The sequence below is a fragment of the Protopterus annectens genome, chromosome 10.part0 (assembly GCF_019279795.1).
Source record: "Protopterus annectens isolate FY-2018-M chromosome 10.part0, PAN1.0, whole genome shotgun sequence".
In the NCBI taxonomy this organism is placed as follows: domain Eukaryota; kingdom Metazoa; phylum Chordata; order Ceratodontiformes; family Protopteridae; genus Protopterus; species Protopterus annectens.
Window position 1 is genome coordinate 778,520,697 of NC_056744.1, and position 27,069 is coordinate 778,547,765.

At 44.9% G+C, this 27,069-nt stretch overlaps 1 protein-coding gene across 4 annotated transcripts in view; it reads left to right on the top strand.

The window, feature by feature from the left end:
- The window catches only part of SERBP1 (SERPINE1 mRNA binding protein 1), a 1,097,797-nt gene that overhangs the window by 561,006 nt on the left and 509,722 nt on the right, over positions 1-27,069 (top strand). For 2 of the 4 annotated variants that reach the window (XM_044085594.1, XM_044085596.1), the window contains exon 4: positions 23,211-23,282. In XM_044085594.1, the coding sequence (XP_043941529.1) occupies positions 23,211-23,282 (72 nt within the window). The remainder of the gene's footprint in view (positions 1-23,210; positions 23,283-27,069) is intronic. The other 2 variants (XM_044085595.1, XM_044085597.1) reach the window with 1 other exon arrangement.

Genomic DNA, 27,069 nt, shown 5'->3' on the forward strand with positions numbered 1-27,069 from the left:
AAGGAAAATGGAGGAAAAGGCTAAATCAATGCAAACTGTGAAAGATTTTCTACAGGTACAACCCCCACATTTCAGTAGAAATTGGCCTTCCAAAAATTGGTGCTTTCCAGCCACGGACAGACCCCAAAGAGGTAGATACAGGCGCCCAAGGGGCAGAGGACAATCCCAAGGATCATTTAGAGGCAGACAATGGCAAGCTCCTACACAAAGAGGTGGTGAGGATAACTCGCAACCATTCAGAAAGCAAGCCCAATGACTTTCCCCTTTGCATGCCAAGCAAGACTCAAATGGCAGCACCCTTAGGAGGAAAACTGGCATTATTTTCAAAAAATTGGCATATTGTCACAAAAGACAAATGGATCCTGGACATTATAAACAGAGGCTACAGATTCCATTTTCACACCCTTCCAAAAATGAGAGGCATGCCAAACCTGCCGCACAATCAAAGGGCAGAGGCACAAAAGCAAATTAGAGATCTCATTGACATGAAAGCTATTCAGGAGGTACCTACGCACGAACAAGGTCAAGGTTTTTATTCCAGACTATTCTTGGTACCAAGGAAGGGAAAAGATTGGAGACCTATGTTGGACCTATCCATCCTAAAATGCTCACTCTACAGCAGCTTCTTCCCATGCTGGGCAAGGAGTCTTGGCTGGTAACATTGGACCTCAAGGAGGCATACCTGCATGTCCCAATCAGACGAAATTGCAGAAGATACCTCAGATTTCTTGCAGGTTCAACCCATTATCAATTCTCTGCATTGCCCTTTGGCTTATCTACTGCACCCAGAGTATTCACGAAATGCCTGGCATCAGTAATTGCCTACTGCAGACTTCAAGGGATACAAATATACCCCTATTTGGATGACTGCCTGATGCAAGCAGACAGCAAGCACATTCTTCTGAAACATCTGGCTTATGTAATAATGTTGAACTCTCTGGGATACACAGTCAACAAAAAGAAATCAAGACTAATACCCTCTCGGAAAATAATTTTCCTGGGTGCCAACTTGGACACAAACACCCAGATGGCCTACCTCACGCCAGAGAAGCAGGGGCAACTAACTGAATACTTCAGAGCACTAGCAAATTGCACCAGGCTATCTGCAAGGAAAATCCTGCAGGCTCTGGGATTCATGGCATCTTGCATCTTACTAATCCCTTGTGCAAAGCTGCATATGAGGAAACTTCAATGGTACCTGAAAAACCTATGGTCTCAACACAGCCACAGTTTGGAAACAATAATTCCACTAATTCCATGTCTTCAAAAGGAATTTCTGTGGTGGGCTCAAGCATGCCAAACAAACAAAGGTCTTCCATTCAGCAAGCCTCAAGCAAATCAAGTCATCACAACAGACGCCTCGGACTACGCCTGGGGGGGCGCACATGACAGATGGGTGCATTCAGGGCAAATGGTCCCAAAAAGAAAAGCACCTTCACATCAATCAAAAGGAAATGCTAGCAGTAATAAATGCTATTATAGCTTTCAAAGACCTTCTGCAACCAGGTCAACTATTGATAAGAACGGACAACACCACAGTTATGTGGTACATAAACAGGGAGGAACACATTCATACCCCCTATGCAGACTGGCCATGTCACTTTGGAACATGGCCATGGACTTACAAATCGAACTACAAGCACAGTACTTGCCAGGCAAGGAAAACACGCTGGCAGACAACCTAAGCAGAAATATGACAGATCCACACGAATGGAAGTTGCATCCAAAAGTTTTTACAGAGATAATCCAAGTATGGGGAAAGCCAGACATAGATCTCTTTGCCTCCCACAAAAATCACCAATTGACAAAATTCTGCTCAAGGATTTTCCATCCAAAGGCCTGGAGAGTGGACGCTCTCTCTTTCAGTTGGACATCAATGACAGTTTATGCCTTCCCACCTCTTCCTCTGCTGCCCAAAGTTCTATTGAAAACCAGAGCAGACAGACCAAAGATGATTCTCATTGCTCCAGACTGGCCAAGACAACACTGGTACCCACTCCTGAGGAGCCTGACGCATTCCCCACCATGGACTCTGCCTCTTATGCCTCTTCTCCTGACTCAGCACAGCTTCAAAACTCTTCACAGCCAGCTAAAAACACTCAATCTAGCCACATGGAAGATTCCTTAGCATCACAGCAGACCCTACTCTCCAAGGAGGTGCAGGATGTCATTTTGGAGGCCAGAAGGCCGTCAACTAGAAAAGCTTACTCCGCAAAATGGAAACTGTTTTGTGTCTGGAAAGAGAAAAAGGGCCAGGATCCTGGAAAACTGAATTTACCTCAAATACTACAGTATCTAGATGAGCTGCTAAGCAGTGGACTTTCATTCTCCTCCATCAAAATCCATGCCTCAGACATTTCTGCAGAATACAACACTGAATCCACCCTTATTCTCTCACCCTCTCTTAAGACAGTTCCTCAGAGGGGCTACAAACCTAAAACCCCCAAGAAAACAACCAATACCTGCTTGGGATCTCAATTTCATTCTGGAAAAACTGACCTTGCCTCCCTTTGAGCCAGCTGCCTCATCAGATTTGCAATATTTGTTCTGGAAAACAGCTTTCCTTCTGGCTATTACCTCAGCTCGTAGAGTTTCAGAACTACAAGCTCTCATGGCTGTGCAGCCTTTTATCATCTTCCATCAGGACAGAGTTTCCTTACGAACCAATCCGTCCTTTATGCCAAAAGTGGTATCCAGGGTAGCTTTGAATCAGGCCATACACTTACCTACCTTTTATCCTAATCCTCAAAACAAAGGGAGAGATTACTACATTCCTTGGACATCCACAGACAACTGCATTATTATTTGGACAGAACAAAGCCTTTCAGAAAATCAGAACAGCTCTTTGTGTCCTATGCTATAGGAGCTCAAGGAAAGCCAATTTCCAAACAGACAATCTCAAAATGGATAGCCCACTGCATACGCTTTTGCTATTCTTTTCATGGCAAAACTGTACCTACAGGCATCAGATCTCACTCCACAAGGGCCACAGCCACCTCTGCAGCTTTCCTCAGAGTTCCTACCAAAGATATTTTGGAAGCAGCCACTTGGAGTTCTGTGCATACCTTCTCCAAGCGCTACCACCTACCATTATACTCCAAAACTAGAGCAGGCTTTGCCACTGCAGTCTTGCAGGGCATCCTGGCTCCTCCTAGTTCCACCTAGTGCCTACCACCCCTTCTTAGCTTTGGGATTCTACCCATCTGTTATGACTGCAGCTGTATGCACGATGAACATAGTACAGATGTTCATCGTGCATACAGCTGCAGTAATCACAGATGGGTTCTCTGCCATCAGGCGGTCCCTCGGTCGGCCGATTTCCAAAGTCTTGGTCCGGCGTCGGTTGTTGTCGCTTTCTCTCCTGACGTCAGTGAGGCCAGAGTATATAAGACACAGCCAACGCCATGTTCTTCAGTCTTTTTTGCCGCGCGGTGCCCGAAGCAGAAGCAGTTCGCAAGTGCCGGTCGGCCAGCTCCTGAATTACGGAAATATTGGAAACCGAAGTCTTCATTAAAGCTAAGTACCCCGTTGGGGAAACTTTTCTTGCCTCAGACCGATGTCAGAAAAAGTTAGTAATTGTATTTCTTGCGGGAAGCAAATACCGCATAAGGATTTCCATTCCCTCTGCATACCTTATTTAGGCCCAGACCACGACGTCTCGGGCTGTCGCTTTTGCGCTACTTTCAATAAACACACTTTCAAGCGTCGGGCGGAGTTCGCCCAACACTATTTTGGTAAAGCCTTTGATTATAAAATGTCGTCGGATACTCCGACTACCGTTTTGTCCAAAAAACACAAGGACCGACACACGAGGTCCGCGGTCCCCACAGACACCACGCCAAAACAGGCTACACGTGGTCCGGTTCTCAGCGAGATGCCTTTGCAGTCCCTGACTACCTCTGTACCCGAGACCGCTGGTACCTCGGCCCTTCCCCAGACTACAACCACCGAAGCCTTTGCTAATGTTGAGCCTACTAATGTGGACAGGTCCACTTCCACCCATGGTGTCTTTAGACCCTCATCTTCTTTTTCTATTAAGGCCTTTACTAAATCCAAAGCAGCCAGGCATCCCAAGAGGCCTGTTGCACAGGGCCCATCTCCAGGCCCCATGCCTAAAAAACAGATGCTTAAAATGGCTGAGGATTTAATTACTCTTATCAGGGGTTCTCAACCCCTTCCAGACAAGAGACCCAGAGTGGAGGAAGATTCTCCCTCTTCTGATCAGGGATCCATTTTATCAGAACATTCTGATGTAGAGGAACACTCTTACTCCCCTTTTGAGGATTCGGATGCAGATCAGTCAATTCCTTCTGTATCTCCTCCTGAGGATTTTTCCTTTGGGGAAACCTTGCACACTTTGAGGGAACACTTCCATTGGGAATGCCAAGACTTTTAGGGAACACTTCCATTGGGAATGCCAAGACTTTTCAGATTCCAAGAAAAGACTTGGGGAATTTCTTTTGTTACCTCAACACAGACCTCTGGCGATACCTCCTGTTTTGGACATACTTGATGATGTTTATTCGGAGGCTTGCCTTAACCCGGATTCTCTGCTTCCTGCACCAGTCAAACCTGATAGGTACTACAGAGTACCTAACTCTCACCAATTTCTCTTCAAAAGCCATAATGCTGACCCTGAAACCATTTCTCAAGGCCCCAAGGGATTGAAGGCCTCCACTGCCAAGAATCCACTTCCTGCAGAAAGAGAGTCAAGATCTTTAGAAAGGTGGGGAAAAAAGGTATGTACCTCGGCCACCCTAGCCATGAGGGCCTTAAATTGTCAGTTTCATATGCTTAAATATCAACAGTTCCTGTTATCACAATTAAGGAATAAAATGTCTCAACCTGAACAACCAGATTTGAAGGAGTTACAGGATATGATGCATAGTGCAGAGCAAGTGGGTAAACACACCTTACAATGTGGTTATGATGCCCTAGAGGCCTCAAGTAGAGCGGCTGCTACAGAATCAGTCATTCGCAGACATGCCTGGCTTAGGGAACAAAACTTGCCTGATCATGTGAAAGCTAACCTTCTAGATGCTCCTTTATAAAAGGATGTGCTGTTTGGTACTAATGCTGAGGAGATATTACAGAAAATGGAAGAAAAAGCCAAATCTATGCAAACTGTCAAAGCTTTTTTACAGGTCCAACCACCACGTTTTAGCAGAAATTGGCCTTCAAAAAACTGGTCCTTTCCAGCCACTGCCAAGCCCCAAAGAGGTAGATAGACGCACAAGGGGCAGAGGGCAATCACACGGATCATATAGAGGCTGACAATGGCAAACACCAGCACCAAGAGGTGGCGAAGACAGTGCACAACAATACAGGAAACAAACCCAATGACTCCCTCATTTCCATGCCAAGCATGTCTCAGCTGGCAGCACCTTTGGGAGGAAAGCTAGCATTATTTGCAAGAAATTGGCATATTGTCACAACAGACAAATGGATCCTGGACATTATAAACAGAGGCTACAAATTTCAATTCCACACTCTTCCAAAAATGAGAGGCATGCCAAACCTGCCACACAATCAAAGGGCAGAGGCACAACTACAAATTTCAAAGCTCATAAGAATGAGAGCTATTCAAGAGGTACCTACTCACGAACAAGGTCAAGGTTTTTATTCAAGACTTTTTCTGGTACCAAGGAAAGGAACCGACTGGAGACCCATTTTGGACTTATCCATCCTAAACACATTTTTACTCGTACCAAAATTCAAGATGCTCACATTACAGCAGCTTCTTCCCATGCTGGGCAAGGAGTTTTGGCTGGTAACATTGGACCTCAAGGAGGCATACCTGCATGTCCCAATCAGACAAAGCTGCAGAAGATAACCTCAGATTTCTTGCAGGTTCAATCCACTATCAATTATCTGCATTGCCCTTTGGCTTATCTACTGCGCCCAGAGTATTCACAAAGTGCCTGGCATCAGTGATTGCCTACTGCAGACTTCAAGGGATACAAATTTACCCTTATTTGGACAACTGCCTGATCCAAGCGGACAACAAGCACATACTTCTGGAACATCTGGCATATGTAACACGGTTACTGCATTCTCTGGGATACACCATCAACAAAGAGAAATCCAGGCTAACACCATCTCAGAAAATAACTTTCCTGGGTGCCAACTTGGACACAAACACCCAGATGGCCTATCTTACGCCAGAAAAACAGGGGCAACTAACTCAGTATTTCAAAATACTAGCAAAATGTACCAGGCTTACTGCAAGGAAAATCCTGCAGGCTCTGGGCTTCATGGCATCTTGCATTCTTTTAATCCCATGTGCAAAGCTGCATATGAGGAAACTTCAGTGGTACCTAAAAAACCTATGGTCTCAACACAACCACAGTTTGGAAACAATAATACCAATAATTCCATGTTTGCAAAAGGAATTTCTATGGTGGGCCCAAGCATGTCAAGCAAACACAGGCCTCCCATTCTGCAAGCCTCAAGCAAAGCAATTCATCACAACAGACGCCTCAGATTACGCCTGGGGGGTGCACATGACGGACATGTGCATTCGGGGCAAATGGTCCCAAAAGGAAAAGCACCTTCACATCAATCAAAAATAAATGCTAGCAGTAATGCAATTACAGCTTTCAAGGACTTCCTACATCCAGGACAATTACTGATGAGAACAGACAACACCACAGTAATGTGGTACATAAACAAACGAGGAACACATTCATACCCCTTGTGCAGACTAGCCATGACTCTTTGGAACTTGGCTCTGGAATGGCAAATCGAACTTCAAGCACAGTACTTGCCAGGATTGGAAAACACGCTGGCAGACAATCTAAGCAGAAATATGACAGATCCACACGAATGGAAGTTATATCCTCAGGTGTTTACAGAAATAATCCAAGCGTGGGGGAGGCCAGACATAGATCTTTTTGCCTCCCACATGAATCAATTGGAAAAGTTTTGTTCGCGGACTTTTCATCCAAAGGCCTGGAGAGTGGACACCCTTTCATTCAGTTAGACAGCATGGACAGTTTACGCATTCCCACCTCTGCCTCTTATGCCCAAGGTGCTTTTGAAAGCAAGAGCAGACAGACCAAAGATGATACTGATTGCTCCAGATTGGCCAAGGCAACACTGGTACCCACTCCTGAGGAGCCTAACACATACTTCTCCCTGGTCCCTGCCTCTAATGCCTCTTCTGCTGACTCAGCACAGCTACAAAACTCTTCACAGTCAGCTGAAAACACTCAATCTCGCTGCATGGAAAATTCCTTAACATTTAACAGACCCTACTCTCCAAGGAGGTGCAGGATGTCATTTTGGAGGCCAGAAGGCCATCTACTAGAAAAGCTTACTCCGCAAAATGGAAGCGGTTTTGCTGTTGGAATGAGAAAAAAGGCCAGGACCCTAGAAAATTGAACTTGCCTCAGGTATTACAGTATCTAACAGAGCTGCTGAACAGTGGACTATTATTTTCTTCCATAAAATCCATGCCTCAGCCATTTCTGCAGAATTCAACACGGATCCTCCTTTATTTTCTCACCCAGTCTTACGACAGTTCCTCAGAGGGGCTAAGAATATAAGACCACCAAGGAAACAACCAATACCAACCTGGGATCTTAATTACATACTAGAAAAATTAACATTGCCCCCTTTTGAACCAGCTGCCTCAACAGATTTGCAACATTTGTCCTGGAAAACAGCCTTCCTTCTGGCTATCACTTCAGCTCGTAGGGTTTCGGAAATACAGGCCCTCATGGCGGTGCAGCCCTTTCTCATTTTCCATCAGGACAGGGTTTCCCTTCGTACCAACCCGTCATTTATGCCTAAAGTGGTATCCAGGGTAACTTTAAATCAAGCCATACACCTACCTACCTTTTACCCCAATCCTCAAAACAAAGGGGAAAGGCTGCTACACTCTAGACATCCATAGGCAGCTACGTCATTATTTGGACAGAACAAAGTCCTTCAGGAAATCAGAACAACTCTTTGTGTCCTATGCTGTAGGGGCTCAAGGGAAGCCAGTTACCAAACAGACTATTTCAAAGTTGATAGGCCACTGTATACAGTTTTGTTATTCCTATCATGGGAAATCTGTTCCTACAGGTATCAGATCACACTCCACCAGGGCCACAGCTACCTCTACAGCCTTCCTCAGAGGAGTTCCTACCAAAGATATTTTGGAAGCAGCCACTTGGAGTTCTGTACATACCTTCACAAAACACTACCACCTGCCTTTATATTCCAGAACTAGAGCAGGCTTTGCCACTGCTGTGTTGCAGGGCATTCTGGCTCAGCCCAGTTCCTCCTAGTACCTACCACCCTGTGCGTAGCTTTGGGACTCTACCCATCTGTGATTACTGCAGCTGTATGTACGATGAACATAGTACAGTTTTGTACCTACCATAAATGTAGATGTTCGATTGCTAATACAGCTGCAGTACAGGTTTCCCTCCCTCCTTCCCCACTTGGTAAAGGCATGGGGCCTAACACCCTCTTCATACTACCTGACTGGGTTATCCTTCTATGGTTTATTTGCTTGCAACTACTGATTTTGGATTATATTGCATTGCTTGTATATACATAGAAACATAATTTATGTATTGCCTTCCTTCTGGGGGCACCTGACATCTGGGGCAAAAAAGACTGAAGAACATGGCGTCGGCTGTGTCTTATATACTCTGGCCTCACTGACGTCAGGAGAGGAAGCGACAACAACCGACGCCGGACCAAGACTTTGGAATTCGGCCGACCGAGGGACTGCCTGACGGCAGAGAACCCATCTGTGATTACTGCAGCTGTATTAGCACTCTAACATCTACATTTATGGTAGGTACAAAACTGTACTTTTTGTACCTACCATAAATGTAGATGTTCGAGTGCTAATACAGCTGCAGTCCAGGTTTCCCTCCCTCCTTCCCCTCTTGGGACAGGCCTATTGGCTAACACCTCCTCATACAACCTGATCGGGGTATTCATTTATGGTGTATTTGCTTGCAACTACTGTATTTTGATTATATTGCATTGCTTTATCACACAAATTTATGTATTGGCTTCCTTCTGGGGGCACCTCACATCTGGGGCAAGAAAAACTGAAGAAAATGGCGTCGGCTGGTTCCTTTAATACCCCTGTCGCACTGACATCAGGGAAGAAGCGAAGACAACCGACGCCGGACCTAGACTTTGGAATTCGGCCGACCGAGGACCCGCCTGACGGCAGGAGAACCCATCTGTTATGACTGCAGCTGTATTAGCACTCTAACATCTACATTTATGGTAGGTACAAAACTGTACTTTTCATAGGCCCAGCTAAGTAAACTCCCTGAGCATTGTTATATTGGTTGAATCTGTTGTTCATTATTGTATTTGGGTCTTCTGAAAGGTGTGTGTTATGTCTAATTAGACGTTCTTTTGTGTACTTTAATAGGATGACTGGTACTTGGTTGCTGGTGAGTGAATAGTAGACGTTTTAGTGGCTTGGGGTGGTTTTAGTTGATTTTTGATTACAAAACATTTCAAGAACTATTCCAGTGATGTATCGACATAGTCTTGGTCCAGGCCTTTTACCATTTGGATGAGGGAGATATTAAAACAAGAAAGAGGGATGCCCTCCATTAGACTTTGATGGATAAGATGGGTCTACTGTTTACCATCCAAATACATTTCTCCAGCTTCTACTGACTAGTTTTTTTCTTCAGGCTATCCTCTTAATCTCACCTTTGGGGGGGGATGCTGTTAATCTTAAAAAGTAACACTTTAGTTTCCTATATGATTGTAGTTGGTAGGACATCTAAGCTGACATGTACCCTGAACAAGATTACTCATATGAGCAAAAGAGTGTGCTCATTCACAGCTTAATATGACTGATGTGAAGTTTGTTCAATCTCGCAGTTTGCTCTTACACGTGGGTGCAGAGCCGATCCATCGGCTCCGAGTCGGCCACTTTCCAAGCTCAAGATATTGCAGTAGCTCGAGGCACAGCACCTAACACATGATGCTCTCTGACTAACCCTCAGATCTAGTTTGCCGCTGCAACGGATCACAAGTAATCAGTGTGCTCGAGCCAGTGAAAGTTTATTAAGAAGTTTTTCTACAGCTAAGTTTACTTTTTATTTAGATATATCTGTTTTTCTACCAATATACCTTGTAATACTATCTTTTTTTTTTTTTTAGGGCTTTGCCCTTTTCAGCGTGTTTATTGGAGCGGGTTGCTCTGGGCCTTGCTCTCTCTTCAGTTCGTTTCATCCTTCGCTATAGTTGTGCAGGAATCTAAATTTCTTCCCATCCCTTTTTGACTAGGTTGTTAATTGTTGCTTATTATTGTATTGTACTGTTGTACTTGTATTATCAGGGTTCTGATAATTGTCTGTCTTGGGGGTTTCTATTTTTTGTGTTTGGATAGTACTATTGTACTGGAAATTAACAAGGACCTGTTAATTGTACTTGCTCTCTGTACATGATGGCTGACCAAAAGCAAAAGTCCGGATTTAAAAGATGTGACTGTGGCAATAAAATGTCAATAACAGATAACCACATTTCCTGTGTTTATTGTTTGGGACCTCTCCCTTTGCAGGAAGATTGCTCCTTCTGCCACTCTTTTAGTGGCAGAGTTCTGTTAGAGAGACTTAGGAAGCTTATTGATGGAGGTCTCTCAACACCTGAGTTTCAAGAAGCTTTGGACAAGTCAGACCAGACCTCCAAGTCTTCGAAAGGGTCAAAGTCATCTCGAGTGTCCTTGGAGCCTAAGTTTTCGGCTCCGAGCACCTCTGTGAAGGTTCGGTCACCGGTTCCTAGGTCTTTGGAACCATGTGCCGAACCGATCATTCGGAGCCAACCTTTGGTTTTGGAGCCGGGTTCAGAGACTTTAAAATCTCCAATATGTAGATCTGTAGCTTCTTCGACCCAATCTTCAAGGATGTCAGGTATCGATGTGGACCGTGTGGTGCAGAGGCTCTTGGAGAACCCGGCATTGGCTAAACTGCTGTCTGCTTAGTCCCAACTGGGTTCGAGCCCTTTTCCTGCCCCATTGCCTGCGACTACTCCTCCTCTGAGCCTATCCAGGCCTTCGGAGGCGGAAGATCAGATGGTTGTGGAACCCGTGCAGCCAAGTCCTGTCCCAGTGACTTCGGTTCCACCCACCCTGACCTCTTCGGTGTCGTCTAAAGAGTCTCAGATCCGACACTATCGGCAGTTCCGGGGGCGGGGGGGGGGGGTGTCGAACTGCCGTGCCTGTTCCGACACTTCCCCTTGGAGCTTTGGCGCAGGTGAGCTCAGCTCCGTCCTCTGTTTCGGAGCCCTTGGCCTCGGCTCCTGCGAGGCCCCCCGTCTTCTTCGGAACTGATGAATTCCTCAGGCCGAGACTCCGGGGCCTTTGATGCCATGAGGAGGGTGTTGTCTGTTCAGACTCGCACTACAGGTCTCTCCTCTTCCTCCCTGAAGATGCCGAGTTCTGCCTCTTCGTCTAAAACACCTACTAAGCGACGAGACCCAGAGCCTTGGGTATCCCCTTTGGGTGACCCCTGCTCTACTGAAACTTCACTGGCTGCCCCCACCGATTCGAAGTTCCCAGAAAGAGACTCTGCAAGAGGAGGCATTTGGATTCCCCTCAGGAATCCTTGACATCAGACACCGACTTAGAGGAATCTGAAGGGTCCCCACGGCCCCCCTCGGAGGATGTCTCCTTTGCGGACATTCTAGAAATACTTAAGCAGCGGGGTGACTGGCAGTCCATTCGCTCTACTGATGATGAGTCGGTGCTCCTGAAGGCCTTTGGGTCTCAGCCCTCCACCTCCTGGGTTACTCCCCCCTTCGAACTAATGGATCTGGTCGCTCGAAGGGCGTGGGAGTCCCCTGACACCATGGAACCAGTCCCTCGGAAGCCCAATAAATTCGTTACTGCCCCTCAAGAGAAATCGTTCCTCACCAAAGGAGTCCCTGTTGATGCCATGGTGGTGGCGGCCACCAAGAAAGAGATGTCAGAGACTTCTGATGTTCATCGTGCTACCCTGCTGCAGTCATCACACTTGGGTTATCCTGTCGTCACACGGCCCCGCAGTCGGCCGGAATACCAAAGTCTTGGTCCGGCGTCTGTTGCTGTCGCTTCTTCCCTGACGTCAGTGCGCCAGGGGTCTATATAATGCATCCGACTCCATTTTCTTCAGTCTTTCTTGCCGCATGGTGCCCGAAGCAGAAGCAGTTTGCTAGTGCCGGTCGGCCGACTGCTGAGATTTTCGAAGTCGAATTTCAGATCCGAAGTCTTCAATAAAGCTAAAGTACCCCGTTGGGGAAACTTTTCTTGCCTCAGACCGATGTCAGAAAAAGTTAACAATTGTATTTCTTGTGGGAAGCAAATACCTCAAGGATTTTCATTCTTACTGCATACCTTGCCTAGGCCCAGACCACAACGTCACTGGTTGTCGTTTTTGTGCTAGGTTTAATAAGCGTACTATAAAAAGACGCTTTGATTTCGCACTACACTATGCCGTCGGAGCAACTGACTACCGACGTGCACAAAAAACGCAAGGATAAGAACAGGCAGCCTAGACCCAAGCCAGACTCCGAGGCCTCGGCTGGTCCAGTCTCCGGTTCGCCGGTCTTCAGTGAGGCTCCAAAGCAGCCCCTGACTACCGCAGATCTGGAACCCGAGACCGCTTCGGAACTTTTGGCGGATAGTGCTAGGCCGACGCAGCCATTTTGTTTAGCCCCTTCCGACGACACTGCTGAAAAATGTGTCGGTGCTGCAGAAACTCCTTCGGTTTCTGAAGGCGTCTCCAGACCGACTACGCTCACCATAAAAACATACCCTAAGACTAAGACTCCTATTAACCCTAAAAAGACTGCACTTCAGTCTCCAGTTCAAGGCCCCATGCCTAAGAAACAGATGCTCAAAATGGCTGAAGATTTGATCTCTTTAATCAGGGGTTCCCAACCCCCACCCAACAAAAGGCCTAGACAAGAGGAAGAATATGCCTCCTCTGAACAAGTGTCTATTTCCTCAGGCTCTTCTGAGGACCAAGATTACTCCTTCTCCCCTTATGAAGATTCTTATGCTGAGGATTCTATACCCTCAGCTTCTCCTCCTGAAGACTACTCCTTTGGGGAATCTTTACACACTGAGGGAACATTTTCACTGGGAAGGTCAGGACTACTCTGACTCAGAAAAGTCTCAGAGAGTTTCTTTTACTCCCCCAGCACAGACCACTTGCCATCCCCCCAGTTTTAGACATTGTGGATGATGTTTACTTAGAATCTAGTTTGAATCCAGATTCTCTGCCTCCTGCTCCAGCCAAACCTGACAGATACTATAGAGTGCCTGACTCCCACAAATTTCTTTATAAAAGCCCTGTTGCTGATCCAGATACTAGCTCCCAGGGTCCCAAAGGGGCTAAGGCTTCTATGGTGAAAAATCCTGCACCCTCTGAAAGTGACTCCAGAGCACTAGACAGGTGGGGGGAAAAGGTTTACACCTCAGCCACTCTAGCTATGATGGCACTAAATTGCCAATTCCACATGCTAAAATATCAGCAATTTCTAATGTCTCAGTTAAAACAAAAAATGAGCACTCTCCCTCAATAGTCTGAATTGAAAGAAATGCAGGATCTGTTGCATGCAACTGAATAGGTGGGCAAACATACTTTACAATGTGGCTTTGATTCTTTGGAGGCTTCCTGCAGAGCAGCTGTCACTGGGTCTGTTATAGGCATGCTTGGTTAAAGGAACAAACTCTGCCTGGTCATGTTAAAGCAAAGCTTCTAGATGCTCCCTTACAGCAGGATGTTCTTTTTGGAGTTAAAGCAGAAGTCGTCTTAAAGAAAATGGAGGATAAGGCAAAATCTACGCAGACAGTCAAAGATTTCCTACAGGTATAGTCCCCTCGCTTCAGCAGAAATTGGCCAACATAAAATTGGTCCTTTCCAGCTACTGACAGGCCACAGAGGGGTAAATAAAGACGTCCAAGAGGCAGAAGACAACCATAAGCCCAGTACAAACCTCGACAATGAGGCACTCCTCGACAATGAGGCACTGCAACACAGAAGGGAGGAGAAGACAGGTCCCAAACTACCAAAAGGCAAACTCAATGACTTGCACCTCATCTGGCCAAGCAACACTCTCTTGGCAGCCCCCTTGGGAGGAAAACTTGCACTTTTTTCAGACAACTGGCACATTGTCACAAAGGACAACTGGGTCCTAGACAGAATTTCATGAGGATACAGATTCCATTTTCACACCTTGCCAATGAAAAGAGGAATGCCAAACTTGCCACAAAATCAATGGGCAGAGGCACAAAGACAAATTACAGCTCTCATGGACATGAGAGCCATTCACCTGGTACTTACTCGAGAGCAAGGCCAAGGATTTTACTCAAGACTCCTAGTTCCCAGAAAGGACAATGCCTGGAGACCAATTCTGGACCTTTCAATTCTAAACATCCTACAAGTACCCAAATTCAAGATGCTAACACTACAGCAGCTTCTTCCCATGTTGGGCAAGAAAGCATGGCTAGTAACGTTGGACCTCAAGGAGGCACACCTGCATGTCCCTGTCCGACAAAGTTGCAGAAGATACCTCCGTTTCATTGCAGGTTCAACCCATTACCAATTCTCTGCACTGCCCTTTGGCTTATCTACTGCTCCCAGGGTCTTCACAAAATGCCTGGCACCAGTAATTGCATACTGCAGACAGAGGAATTCAAATATATCCATACCTGGATGACTGCCTCATCCAAGCAGAAAGCAAGGACATCCTCTTACAACATCTGGCTTTTGTAAAACATCTAAGTTGCCTGGGGTACACAGTAAACGAAAAGAAATCAAAACTAGTACCCTCACAAAATATGACATTCCTGGGTGCCAGCTTGAATACAACGGCCCAGAAGGCTTATCTGACGCCAGACAAACAACTACAACTGACTCAATATTTCAAAACAATGGCAGCAAAGACCCAACTTCCTGCAAGAAAAATTCTGCAGGCCTTGGGCTTCATGGCATCTTGCATACTACTAATACAATTTGCAAAGCTGCATATGAGGAAATTACAGTGGTACCTAAAAAGCGTATGGTCTCAACACAGCCACAACTTGGACACAAAGATATCTCTCATTCCCTGCCTACAACAGGAGTTTCTATGGTGGTCACTAGCATGTCACCTCAACAAGGGTCAGCCTTTCACCTTGCCCCGAGCCAGGCAAACTATGACAACAGATGCATCGGACTACGCCTGGGGGGCACACGTAGCAGGACAGTGCGTTCAAGGCGAATCTGCACATCATTCAAAAAGAGATGCTAGCTGTACAGAATGCGCTGACAGCCTTCAAGAATCTATTACATCCAGGACAACTTACAATAAGGACGGACAACACCACAGTAATGTGGTACATAAACAAACAAGGGGGAACACACTCCTACACTCTATGCAGGCAAGCAATGACCTTGTGGAACACAGCTCTGGCTTAACAAGTTCACTTACAAGCTCAATTCCTGCCAGGACAAAAGAAGAGATTGGCAGACAACCTCAGCCAACCATCATGGATCCCCACAAGTGGAAACTGGATCCACAAGTATTTGCAATGATAACTCAAAAATGGGGCCTTCCAAACATAGACCTGTTTCCCAGTCCTCAAAACTATCAACTAACAAAATTTTGTACAAGGACACTTCACCATCAAGCTTGGAAAGTGGACGCACTCTCATTCAGCTGGAAAAACCTGACAGTATATGCCTTCCCTCCATTGCCTCTCCTCACAAAGGTGCTTCTGAAAGTCAGAAAGGAGAGACCACGACTGATACTCATAGCCCCAGACTGGCCATGCCAGTACTGTTACCCACTATTGAGGAATATGGCCCAGGGCCCACCTTGGATTTTACCACAAACTGCCCATTTGCTCACACAGCAAAACAATCAGATTCTTCACAGCCAGTTAAAAACCTTAAATCTGGCTGCATGGAAAATCACCTAAACATCCAGCCAGCTCCTCGTTCCCAAGCAGTTATGGATGTTATTTTGGAAGCTAGGAGGCCCAGCACCAGGAAGGCCTATGCGGACAAATGGAAAAGGTTTTGTGCGTGGAACCAAACTAAAGGCCAAAACACACTTCAGCCTCACCTGCCTCAGTTTCTACAGTATTTAACTGAGATGTTGCACAAAGGACTTTCTTTTTCTTGCATTAAAATCCATGCATCAGCTATTTCAGCCCACTACAACACAGAACCACCCTTATTTTCGCATCCACTTTTAAGGCAGTTCCTCAGAGGGGCAAAAAACATTAGGCGCCCCCCAGGAGAGCACCTACCCCAACATGGGACCTCAATTTTGTTCTGGAAAAACTTACGCTACCTCCCTTTGAACCAGCTTTCTCTGCAGATCTACAGTTCCTATCATGGAAGACTGCCCTGCTGCTAGCAATAACTTCAGCTAGAAGAGTCTCAGAGCTGCAGGCACTAATGGCAGTGGAACCTTTCCTCATTTTCCATCAAGACAGAGTTTCTGTACGAACTAATCCTTCCTTCATGCCTAAGGTGGTTTCCAGTGTGTCTTTAAATCAAACCATTCAGTTACCCACCTTCTTCCCAAACCCACAGAACAAAGGAGAAAGACTCCTGCATTCCTTGGACATTCACAGGCAACTTCGCTACTACTTGGATAAAACTAAGGCTTTCAGAAAATCTGACCAGCTCTTTGTATCCTATGATACAGCTTCAAAAGGGAAGGCTATATCAAAACAAACCATTTCCAAATGGATAGGACATAGCATTCGTTTTTGCTATACCCATTATGGAAAACCAGTTCCTGCTACCATTAGGCCCCACTCTACCAGGGCAACGGCTACATCTACAGCCTTCCTCAGGGGGGTACCAACCAAGGAGATTTTGGAAGCTGCAACTTGGAGTTCAGTACACACTTTTACCAAACACCATCACTTACCACTTTACTCTAAGACTAGGGCTGGCTTCGTCACTGCAGTTCTGCAGGGCCTTCTAGCCTCCTCTAACCCTCTATAACTCCTCCACCCATCCATAGCTTTGGGATTCTACCCAAGTGTGATGACTGCAGCAGGGTAACACGATGAACATAGTACAGTTTTGTACCTACCATAAATGTAGATGTTCGAGTGTACACCCTGCTGCAGTCCAGGTTACCCTCCCTCCATCCCCTCTGATCTAACTGGCTAAATCTATACAATACCTTCCTGATATATTTGCTTATAGCTGGAGGGATTTTGTGTTTTGCAAAAAATTACTTTATTTGGTTCTAATTACTAACCACTTTTTTGGGGGCACCTGACATCTGGGGCAAGAAAAACTGAAGAAGATGGCGTCAGATGCATTATATATAGCCCTGGCGCACTGACGTCAGGGAAGAAGCGACAGCAACCGACGCCGAACCAAGACTTTGGAATTCCGGCCGATTGCGGGGACCGCCTGACGACAGGATAACCCAAGTGTGATGACTGCAGCAGGGTGTACACTCTAACATCTACATTTATGGTAGGTACAAAACTGTACTTTTCCTTGACTGCCTCCACCCTTTTCCTCAGCTTTGGGAATCTACCCAAATGTGATTACTGCAACAGTGAAACACGAAGAACAATAGTACAGGTGTGTGTACACTTATCTTAAATGTAGATGTTAGAGTGTATTCACTGTTGCAGTCCTGGTTTCCCTCCCTCCAGCCCCTTTTTTTCTTACTCCTTTTATTACCATTCTTTCTTGCTGTGCTGCATTCCTTACAAGGGATATATTGATATTTGTTTTCCACTGGTGAGGTTTTTCCACCAAAAAGTGGCCTCCTACTTTGGAGGCTCCTGACAGGTTAGGGGAAGAAAAACTGATGTAATGGGCGTCGGCTGCCTTACTTTATATGACTGATGACCTGACATCACTCCTCAAGTGACAGCAACCGATGCAGAAGTACTAAGTCTCTGGTATTCGGGCCGGCCTAGGGCTACCCTGGCAGGGTTAACCCAAATGTGATGACTGCAGCAGTGAATACACTCTAACATCTACATTTATGGTAAGTGTACACAACTGTACTTTATCAATCTTAAGCCTTTCTAATTGTCAAAAAAAAGTTAAGTTTTTTTAGTGGAAGTTTAGGTTTTTAGTAAGTGCAGTGCGAAACTGTGTGCATGTGCATTTTTGGTGGCCTTTAGGGTCAGTCCTGTTGCCTTCTTTTTTTCCTGACAGGAGTTGTCTGACCAGCCTTCTCTGAGGTTCAAATGATGCACTTGTGGGCACAAGACTTTCAACCAAGATGCCCACAAGGAGTGCATCCACTGTTTAGGTGCTGATCACCTTAAGGTTTCCTGTGAAGTTTGTGCATTCTTTAACCCGCTTGTGCTCACGGACAGGCGCAACAAGCTTCTGAGGCTCAGACCCCTGCATGGCTTTGTCCTTTACTTCTAAGGAGGCTAAGAGATCTCTCTGTGCTTTCCTGAGAGATGCCTTAGAGCCAAAAGCTGTCCCCCTGCCTTATGCTTCTTGAGGATCTACGAAAGATTGTGGGAGGCTTATGTTCCAAGTCTGAGTGTTAGTTACTGTTCTCTATATCCTATCCTTGGCATCTAATGGTGAATCGGCAAACTCGATCTGAGGTTCTGTGGTTTGTGTAGTGCATTATGGGTAAAGGGAGGAGCTCGAGAGTCTGATCCAAGTCTGAAACATATGGCCGTGCCGGATCCGAGAGCCAGCTGTGAGAAAGAATGAAGATGGACAACACAGATGACACATTTTTATGGTAAGACATAACTTCCTATTCCATATGTTAAAATGCTTGATCCATTACAGAAGCAGAGGGAATCAAAGTCAAGCCTTCAAAAGGACATCCAGGACCTTTGCATGTTCACCCTGCAGTCATCCAGACACTTGCTTAAATGTGGCTGTGATGCTGTTGATGCATCATGCAGGGCAGCTGCTATGGGGGTCGGTCACTAGGACCCATGCCTGGCTGAGATCCCAGCCCCTGCCTGACCAGATGAAAGCTGAACTAACTCCTTGATGCCACTTTGGACAAGGAGTTCCTTCTTGGACCCCTGTGAGGATCAAGTATTTGCTAAACTGGATAAGAGAGGGAAACTGATGAAATCTGTTCAATAATTTTACGTTCCTACTCCCTGATATTACAGGAACTATTCTTCCATATCTTGGCCCTTTCCGCTTAAACATGAGAAGACCAAGTGGACTATAAGGGGAAAAGGTCAAGATTGCAGAGAATGTGGAAAACCAAGCAATGCTAAAGACCTGGGGATTTAAGGATCCTGACCCACTTCGGGAGCAGCTGTGACTATCCTCTGTCCCCTCCCACAAATCCCACCTGAACCCAATCCATACCTATCAAGAAGTTTTTTATCCGCATTGGAAAGGCTTAACCCAGAACATGTAGGTATTAAAAATCATAAAGGAAGGCTATCCCATTTAGTTTTGGGAACAAAAATTCAATTCCTAGGAAATGCCCCTTCCTCCAAATAACAAGAAAAACTGTTGCCACCCAATTTAAAGAACCTTCTAATGCAGAGTTATATTCAAAGGGTTTTCAGAAAAGAGGGTGCAAGATTTTATTCAAGATTTGATCTTGCTCAGAAAAGAAAGGACATGGAGACATATTGTAGATCTCTCAAGCTTAAACAAGTTCCTATGTCCCAAAATTCGGGATGTTGACATTTACCTCCACTTTCAAATGGACATAGATAATGACACCAGATTTAAAGGATGCCTATCTTCAAGTTCCTATGGCCTGGAAATATGGGAGTTACCCATGTTTCGGGTAGAGGGGTTACATTACCAATTTTTGTGCCTTACCATTTGGCTTATTTACTGCTCCTTCACCTACTGTCTGGCACCAGTCATTGTCTTCTGTAGGACACTGAGCCCATGTATATGCTTACCTGTGTGACTGAGTTGGCAGAGTCTACCCTAGAACTCCAGACATCTTTGCAAATCAGAATATATTGCGTTCAGAAGGTGAGCCTGAGCCTACCCCTCAACTCCAGAAGCCACAACTGCAACAAAGCACAAGAATTATCTTCTTGGGGCTATTCATAGGATCCTGTGCAACAGAATGCTTTGCTTTCCTTCCTCAAGACTGAGTCCTTTTTCTATCAGAATACCTCGGACACCTTCACACCAGATTTGCCAGCTCTGCAAGAGCATTTCTCAGGGCACTGGCTTACATGGCTTCTTGAGTTACCATAGTTCCCTTGGCAAAGTTACATGATTAAGCTGAACACTTGTGCACATCATTTACAGACACTGGAAGGATTTGATCCCTCTATTACTTTGCCTAAAAAGGATATTCTATGGTGAAAGGATAGTTTTCACACTGACCCAGGGGCTCATTTCATTCTGCCAAAGGCTCTACAAACTGTAATTGGGGGGAGGTCCACTTAGGACATTTCAGAGTTCAGGAGACTTGGGACAGGTAGTAGGCAAAACACCATATCTATCAGAAGAAAATGTTGACCTTTTTTTGCTATGAAGGTCTTCAGGGAGAAGTTGTCTCCAGGAACTCTTCAAATTTAGCTGGATAATGCTCCAGTAATGTGGTACATAGACAGGGTTCCTCTGCGTATTCAACCCCCTCTGCAGGCTGGCTGTGAATATTTGGATACTGGCACAGGAAAGGAGCGGAAAACCCATAGCATCCTACACATTCCAGGTCAGGACAGTCAGCTGGTGGACTCCTTGAGCCGAACCCCCTTGGCATCCATTGAATGGATGCTGAAAAGGAATATTTTCATGACTGTCATCCACCAGTGGTCGTCCCAAACATAGATCTCTTTGCCTTCTCAGAAAACAAACACTTGAACAAGTTCTGCTTCAGAACCATGCAGGCAGGGTCATGGAAAGGAGACATCTTCTTTTTGAAATGGACAGACAAAGGTACTTCTAAAGGTGGTGTTAGGCCAAGAGTGATCATAATTGTTCCATTCTGGCCCAGGCAACATTGATTCTTCACTAATTCCGACTTGCAGTAGGGGGACCTAAACAGTTCTGCTGATCATGGATCTTCGCAACCTGAACAAGGGGTGTGAAATTCATCCCATCCTGATAACTCAAGCTCACAGCATGAACTCTTTACCTTATTTTCTTGATGATGTATATATATTTTGAAAGGTGTCAGAAAACCAAACACTAGAAAATCTTATTTTGCTGTATGGAAAAGTCAGTCCAAAGGTATTTTATCTTCACAGTCTTAACATTTTTCAAACATTTGAATACCTCTCCTGTCTTTTCCAGAGAGGCTTACCCTACTCCAGCACTCAAAGTTCATGCTTAGGACATCTCAGCCTGCCTTCCAGGATTACTTTCATTGACATTCGAAGCAATATCTCAAGGGGATTATTTGCCTCAGTCCAACTAGCAGGGAACCTGTTCCTCCCTCTGGCCTGACTTTTTTGTTTGAAAAACTCACCGTCACCCTTTGATTTAGCAGTCTCTGCTCCTATCCAACTTTTAACATGGAAAACCACTCTGCTTCTGCGTCTCACTTTTGCCAGGTGTGCGAGGTCCATACCCTTCTGTGCAAGGATCCATTTCTTATCTTTCACCGGGTTAGCTTCATCCTTAAAAACAAACCCCTCTTTTATGCCTAGGGTGGTTTCAAAATTATCTTTGGGTCAAGCCATTAACCTCCATATGTTCTTCCCAAATTCACAGACCAAAGGAGAACAGATTTTGCATTTCTTAGATGTGTGTAGACAGTTAAGGTATTATTTGCGCAGGACAAGTTTCTCTTACAGATCAGACCAGCTGTTTGTAACCTTTACAGTGGGTAAACCAGAGGTTTGCTTGTGACAAAACAAACCATTTCAAAATGGATTGCTATCTGCATTACCTTCTGTTATTCTCACCTTAGTAAGCAGTTTCTTTGTTACGTCCGAGCTTATTCTACCAGTCATAAATCTACACTGTTACATTTTTAAAAGGAATTCTCACTCAAGCTGTTCTACAGGCTGCAACTTTATTCTCTGTTCACACCTTCACCAAACATTACCAGTTTGGGTAATTTTTGTCAGCTAGATCTGGGTTTGCCTCCGTCATTCTGCTGACGCTGTTGTCCCCAGTTATTGTCCCTGTCCACGCACTCACTTAACTCTTAGAATCCTCCCAAGAGTCAGTACTGCAGCATTGACTATAACTGTGCCCTAGTACAGTTCTGACTCCACTAACCATAATTGTAGATGTTTGAGTAGATCAGTTTTGCAGTACCCTTCCTACACTCCTTCCCCTCTCTCTCTTCCTTTCCTTTGCTTAGGCTGGGTATTGCTTTCCTATTCATCATTTCACCAACCATCCTTCTTCCCTTTAGGTCGGGGTCTTTGATCTGTGTTTAGGGCAGTTGGGAAGGTCATGCCATTCATCAGGACAATCGGACTCTTCAGTCTTGATAAGTAAGACCTGAAGATGGCACTGGCTGATGCACATTTTATACCACGATGTTCAGAAGTCAGCATGGATGGATGGGGAATAAAGCAAAGACTGTGGTGTTCAGGCTGGCCCCAGGCTTCTGTACGGCAGGAAGATCCTAGAATCAGGACTGATTGATCTACTAGAACATGTACTATTATGGTAAGTGGTGACACAATTTTATTGTGTTTCATACAGCTTTTGAAATGGATCCTCTTTCATCCAATGTTTCCATGGCTGCATGTTTCAGTTTGGAGCTTTGTTTTGGAGTGGCTAGTAAGAAAGCAGGGAATTAAACGCAGTTATGTAGTAGAAAGCCTTTAATTGAGATGTTTGTCCTCGTTCAGTGGAAGGAAAGAACTTAGTACCACTGTTTAGCCATTTGCAAAGCTGTTGGGGGGCATTACTTCTGCTTGTCACTGTAATAGTTTCTATTCCAAGTGCATTGCAACATGAAGAATCGATACTGGCTAAGAGTTCACATCTGGAGTCCCTGCTAGAGTTCTATATTTGTAGTAAGACCTCTTGTATGTGTCATTTTACCGCAGCAGAGATCACAAATGTGGGAAAACCTATGTGAAGAAGTTGTATTAACAAGAATCATTGTTTTTGGGGGGATACTAATGTGTGTGAAAAGAAATGGCGCTTGGAAACATTTGCAAAGGGTATTTGATATGTGGCATTTGAAAGAAGGGGTACAACTACCAGTTAAATCATGTTGGCTGTAGTGGAGTACCATTTTATGTTTGGTAGTTATCGATGACTGTTTTTGGTTTAGATGCCTCATGTAGTTAGTATTTTTAAAAAAATGTGTTTGGTAATTTGATGCATTTTGTTACGTTTCAGTAGCATGAAGCATGAAGACAAACGTGGCGGCAGTGGATCTCACAACTGGGGAACAGTCAAAGATGAGCTGAGGTTAGTGTTGTTACCTAATCTTGCATTGCTCCTATTTTTTTTGCGGGGGGGGGGGGGGGCAGCACATACAATATTAATGCAAATCCTAAAAATAAACTACTGTATGCATCTATGAGGAAGCTGAAACATGTATGCCAAAAAATGATTCAGGAAGGTGTTTCACATGCAGAAGTCGTACAGTAAATGATAAATATAGAGTTGTGCCAGTAAAAAATATACCAGAAAAAGAAAGATTTCATTAAGTTGAGAATGCCTGTTAATTTCTTGTAGCTAGTGTTGCTGCTTTTGGCAGTTACCTCCTTAATCACTTACAAAGTAAAAGGAATAATGAACCCAGTAGTGTATTTCACTGTGCTGCAGTCATTTACAACACTCCACACCAATTGCTATGTTAGAATTTGCTGTCATTTTTATGCTCACTGCCTGATTGCCATCCCAGTAATGGCCACATTAATGTTCATTGTGCTGCTTTTATATGGCCCCTGCAAGCACTCACGCAAATCACTGTTGTGGTAATGATGACAGTAATTTGTTTCAGTTTTCTGTTGCCATTTGTGTACACTCCCTCCCAGTTGCTGTCCCCTGTAATAGCCAGAGTAATGTATTTCATTGTGCTGTTGTCATGCACAAACTCTCATCCAGATCCCATTCTCAGTGGCCACCATGATGTACTTTTAGTTGCTGTTACTTGTACACTCCTCAGTCTAACAAGGAAAACAATAAACCTGGTGCTGTCTGTTTATTTTGTGGAAGTGATGGCGTTAAATGAGTACATTTACTCATTTGTTTAAGAATTCTTTAATTTTAGGACTTGCCTTATCTCTGCTTATTTAACAGTAGGATGAAGTAAGAGATCGGAGAATGAGTGAAAGAATGAAAGTCACTATTTTTTTTTTAACACCCTTGATATAACGGGTCAGTAGGATTTTCGTTTTAAAATTGCCCTTTGACTTATCCATGAACTAGACATAATGTACAAGTGTACATGATAACTGCATTAATTTAAAAAGCCATTTCATAGCATGCCATCTGTAAATTGAATTGACTTCTAGAACTTATATTGGAATTTCAGAATGCTTAGCAGGTAATGTAAATGTCTGACTTTGACTAGGAGCTAGCCTTTTGGCAAACTTCAGAATGCACCTTATGGCTTCTAGACATTTGGTTTGTAGTTTGTGCCTAGGTTTATACTTAACCTTGTCTTTTACTTCTGGATTTTTCTAAGCCTGTAAATCCTTTTGATATGCACAAGCATCAACTAAGTGTTTTGTTAGAGTTTATAGCATGGTATTGCAAAATCTGTCATGGTCATAAAGATGTCCGTCATGAAGCTCCCAGACTGACTGCTTGCAAAGGGACAGAGACCTCACATGATTGACTCATTCCTGGTCCTCTCATGAGTGGAAAAAAGGAAAAGGAAATAAATTCTTAAAGCAGTGCAGAAAGGTGGAATGTTAGTTCATCCACATGTATTCAGACATAAACACTAACTTTAGTCTCAAACTTAAAGGTATGATGTCATTCTATTTTCATGTTGCTGTGTTCTCACATATCAGATCCTCCGCCTCAGTGACCCGAATGTCCGGCTCGTATACAAAAGCTTAGCCTGACTGCTGTAAGATGTGTGGGACTCACAAGCAGGGACCATAAATCGTGGGCCATAAAATTTGACATCCGCACACCCAGACCTCAGAACTTCTCTGCCTCAGTCAGACATCAGCTTTCTCGTTCAGCTCCGTGCTGATGAAGTCAATAAAGATAAGTACCTCATTGGGGAATCATTTTCTACTTTTGGCTGAAGCTTATTTTGCTGTTTAGCTTTTATGTAGCTGATTCCGTCCATGTCGTCCAGGAATGGAAAATGTAAGTGCAGTCGTCAGATTCCGCACAAAGACAGCCACAACCTCTGCTTGTTTTGCTTAGGCCCGTCTCATGATTACAAAGCATGTTACATCTGCCAGTCATTTGTTCCTAAAACACTGCGGAGCCGTCTCGCAACCCTTAAGCTCTTAGTCGAAAACCAGCGTCTGAAGCCCCTAGCCCTTGGTTATGGATCCCAAGCTGGCCATCTCATCCAAACACCCAAAAAGGAAGGCCAGGGTGTAGTTAGGCCTGAGACTGCGGCTCCGAGTACAGATGTCCTGCCAGCTTCCAGTCTAGGGGCTGAGGAATGTTTCTTAGGTCCGGCAGATACCACTTTGGAAGCTGCCCTTGCTTCTCCTGCTTGCATGTCCCCAGAGGAACCTGCGATGTTGGTCTATGATGTCTGGGGAGAACCATGTTCACCTGAATGGCCAAGTACTATTGTCTTCCTCTGAGGAAGGCACTTCTACTCCTGGCCTGATGTCGGATAATAGGCCTACTCCAACTTGGCCAAGACTTAAGACTCCTTCCCTAAAAAGGAAGCAAAAGATAGCACATATCTTTCCCTACAGAAGATGTGCCTGACTGACAGGCATTCTCCTAGCCCTTTCCGACCTTGAGCCCTAGGCCTGCTTTTGCTGGACCTATGCCAATGCCTCATACAGAAGAGGAAGATTCTTCCACCTCCTCTGAGTCTCTTTCCTATGCCTCACAGCTAGCTTCTCCATTGGAATATTGCTTTCCCGATGAAGATTCTTTTGGAAGGGGATTCTCCACCTGAGGAACATAACCTTTGGGGAGACTATCTCCAAAATGAAGGAATATTTCAATTGGGTTTCTCCCAAATGGCAAAGGTGCAGAAGAAATATTTTGAGCTTCTGCAGGTGGAATCTCCCTCACCCTCTGCTATCCCTCCTGTGATACCAGCATACTTGGATGCCTTTGCTTCTGCTTCCAAGACCCCTGAATTCTCAGCCTTCTGCCCCAAAGAGACCAGACAGGGTCTACAAGAGTACCTGATGACTTTAAATCCTCATTAAACCTCTTATGGCTGACCCTGCTGTGATTGCTGTCTCAACAAACAATCCAGGCAACTTCCTTCTTCCCTGCTGCCATCATAAAGACAGCAAGGTGATGGACAGATTAGGAAAGGTGATTTACACTTACACTTCTTCATACCCTGGCTTTTAGAGCCATCAATTGCCAAACTCATATGGTTAAGTGTGCTGTAGACCTAGTCTCTCAGACCTTAACATTGCTCTCCTCAATGCGAGATTCTCCAAACAAACCTCAGGTTGCCTCTAAGCTCTCTCTGGCTGCCCAAGTAGCCAGGCCTTTCATTAAATTCTTTGATGCTGCTGAAGCATCAGCTAGTTCTGTGGATCAGCTTCAGTTCTGCGTAGGTACTCCTGGCTAAGGCTACAGCCCTTGCCAGATGATTTTAAAAACGGTCATGGATATCCCTCTTAAGTTCCTTTTTGGATAGCAGTCGGCAGAGCTTTTGAAAAATCTACAAGTGAAAAACAAAGAGCTGCAGGATCTTAAGCATCTTTGTCTCCCCAATCCCTAAGTTTCATAGAAATTACCCAGCCAAGTTTTATCAGAAAGGCCTTTGCCCCCCCCCCCCCCCCCCTTAGACCAAGAAAAAGTACCAGGAAGCCTACTTCCTCCAGGACTGGCTCCTCTCTCACTATTCTAAGGCAGCCCTTTCCTGATATCACTAACAATGAGTGACTGGCTAGACACATTCTCATCTTCCCGTCTCTCTCACGGTCTTCCCCTGATGCATTAAATCACCTCAGGCAACTGGGATGTTCGTGTTTCACTGTTGCAGATGTTCTTCGTGTTTCACTGTTGCAGTCATTACACTTGGGTTATCCTGCTGGCAGGCTACCCTCAGTCTGCTTGAATTCCAAGCTTCCCG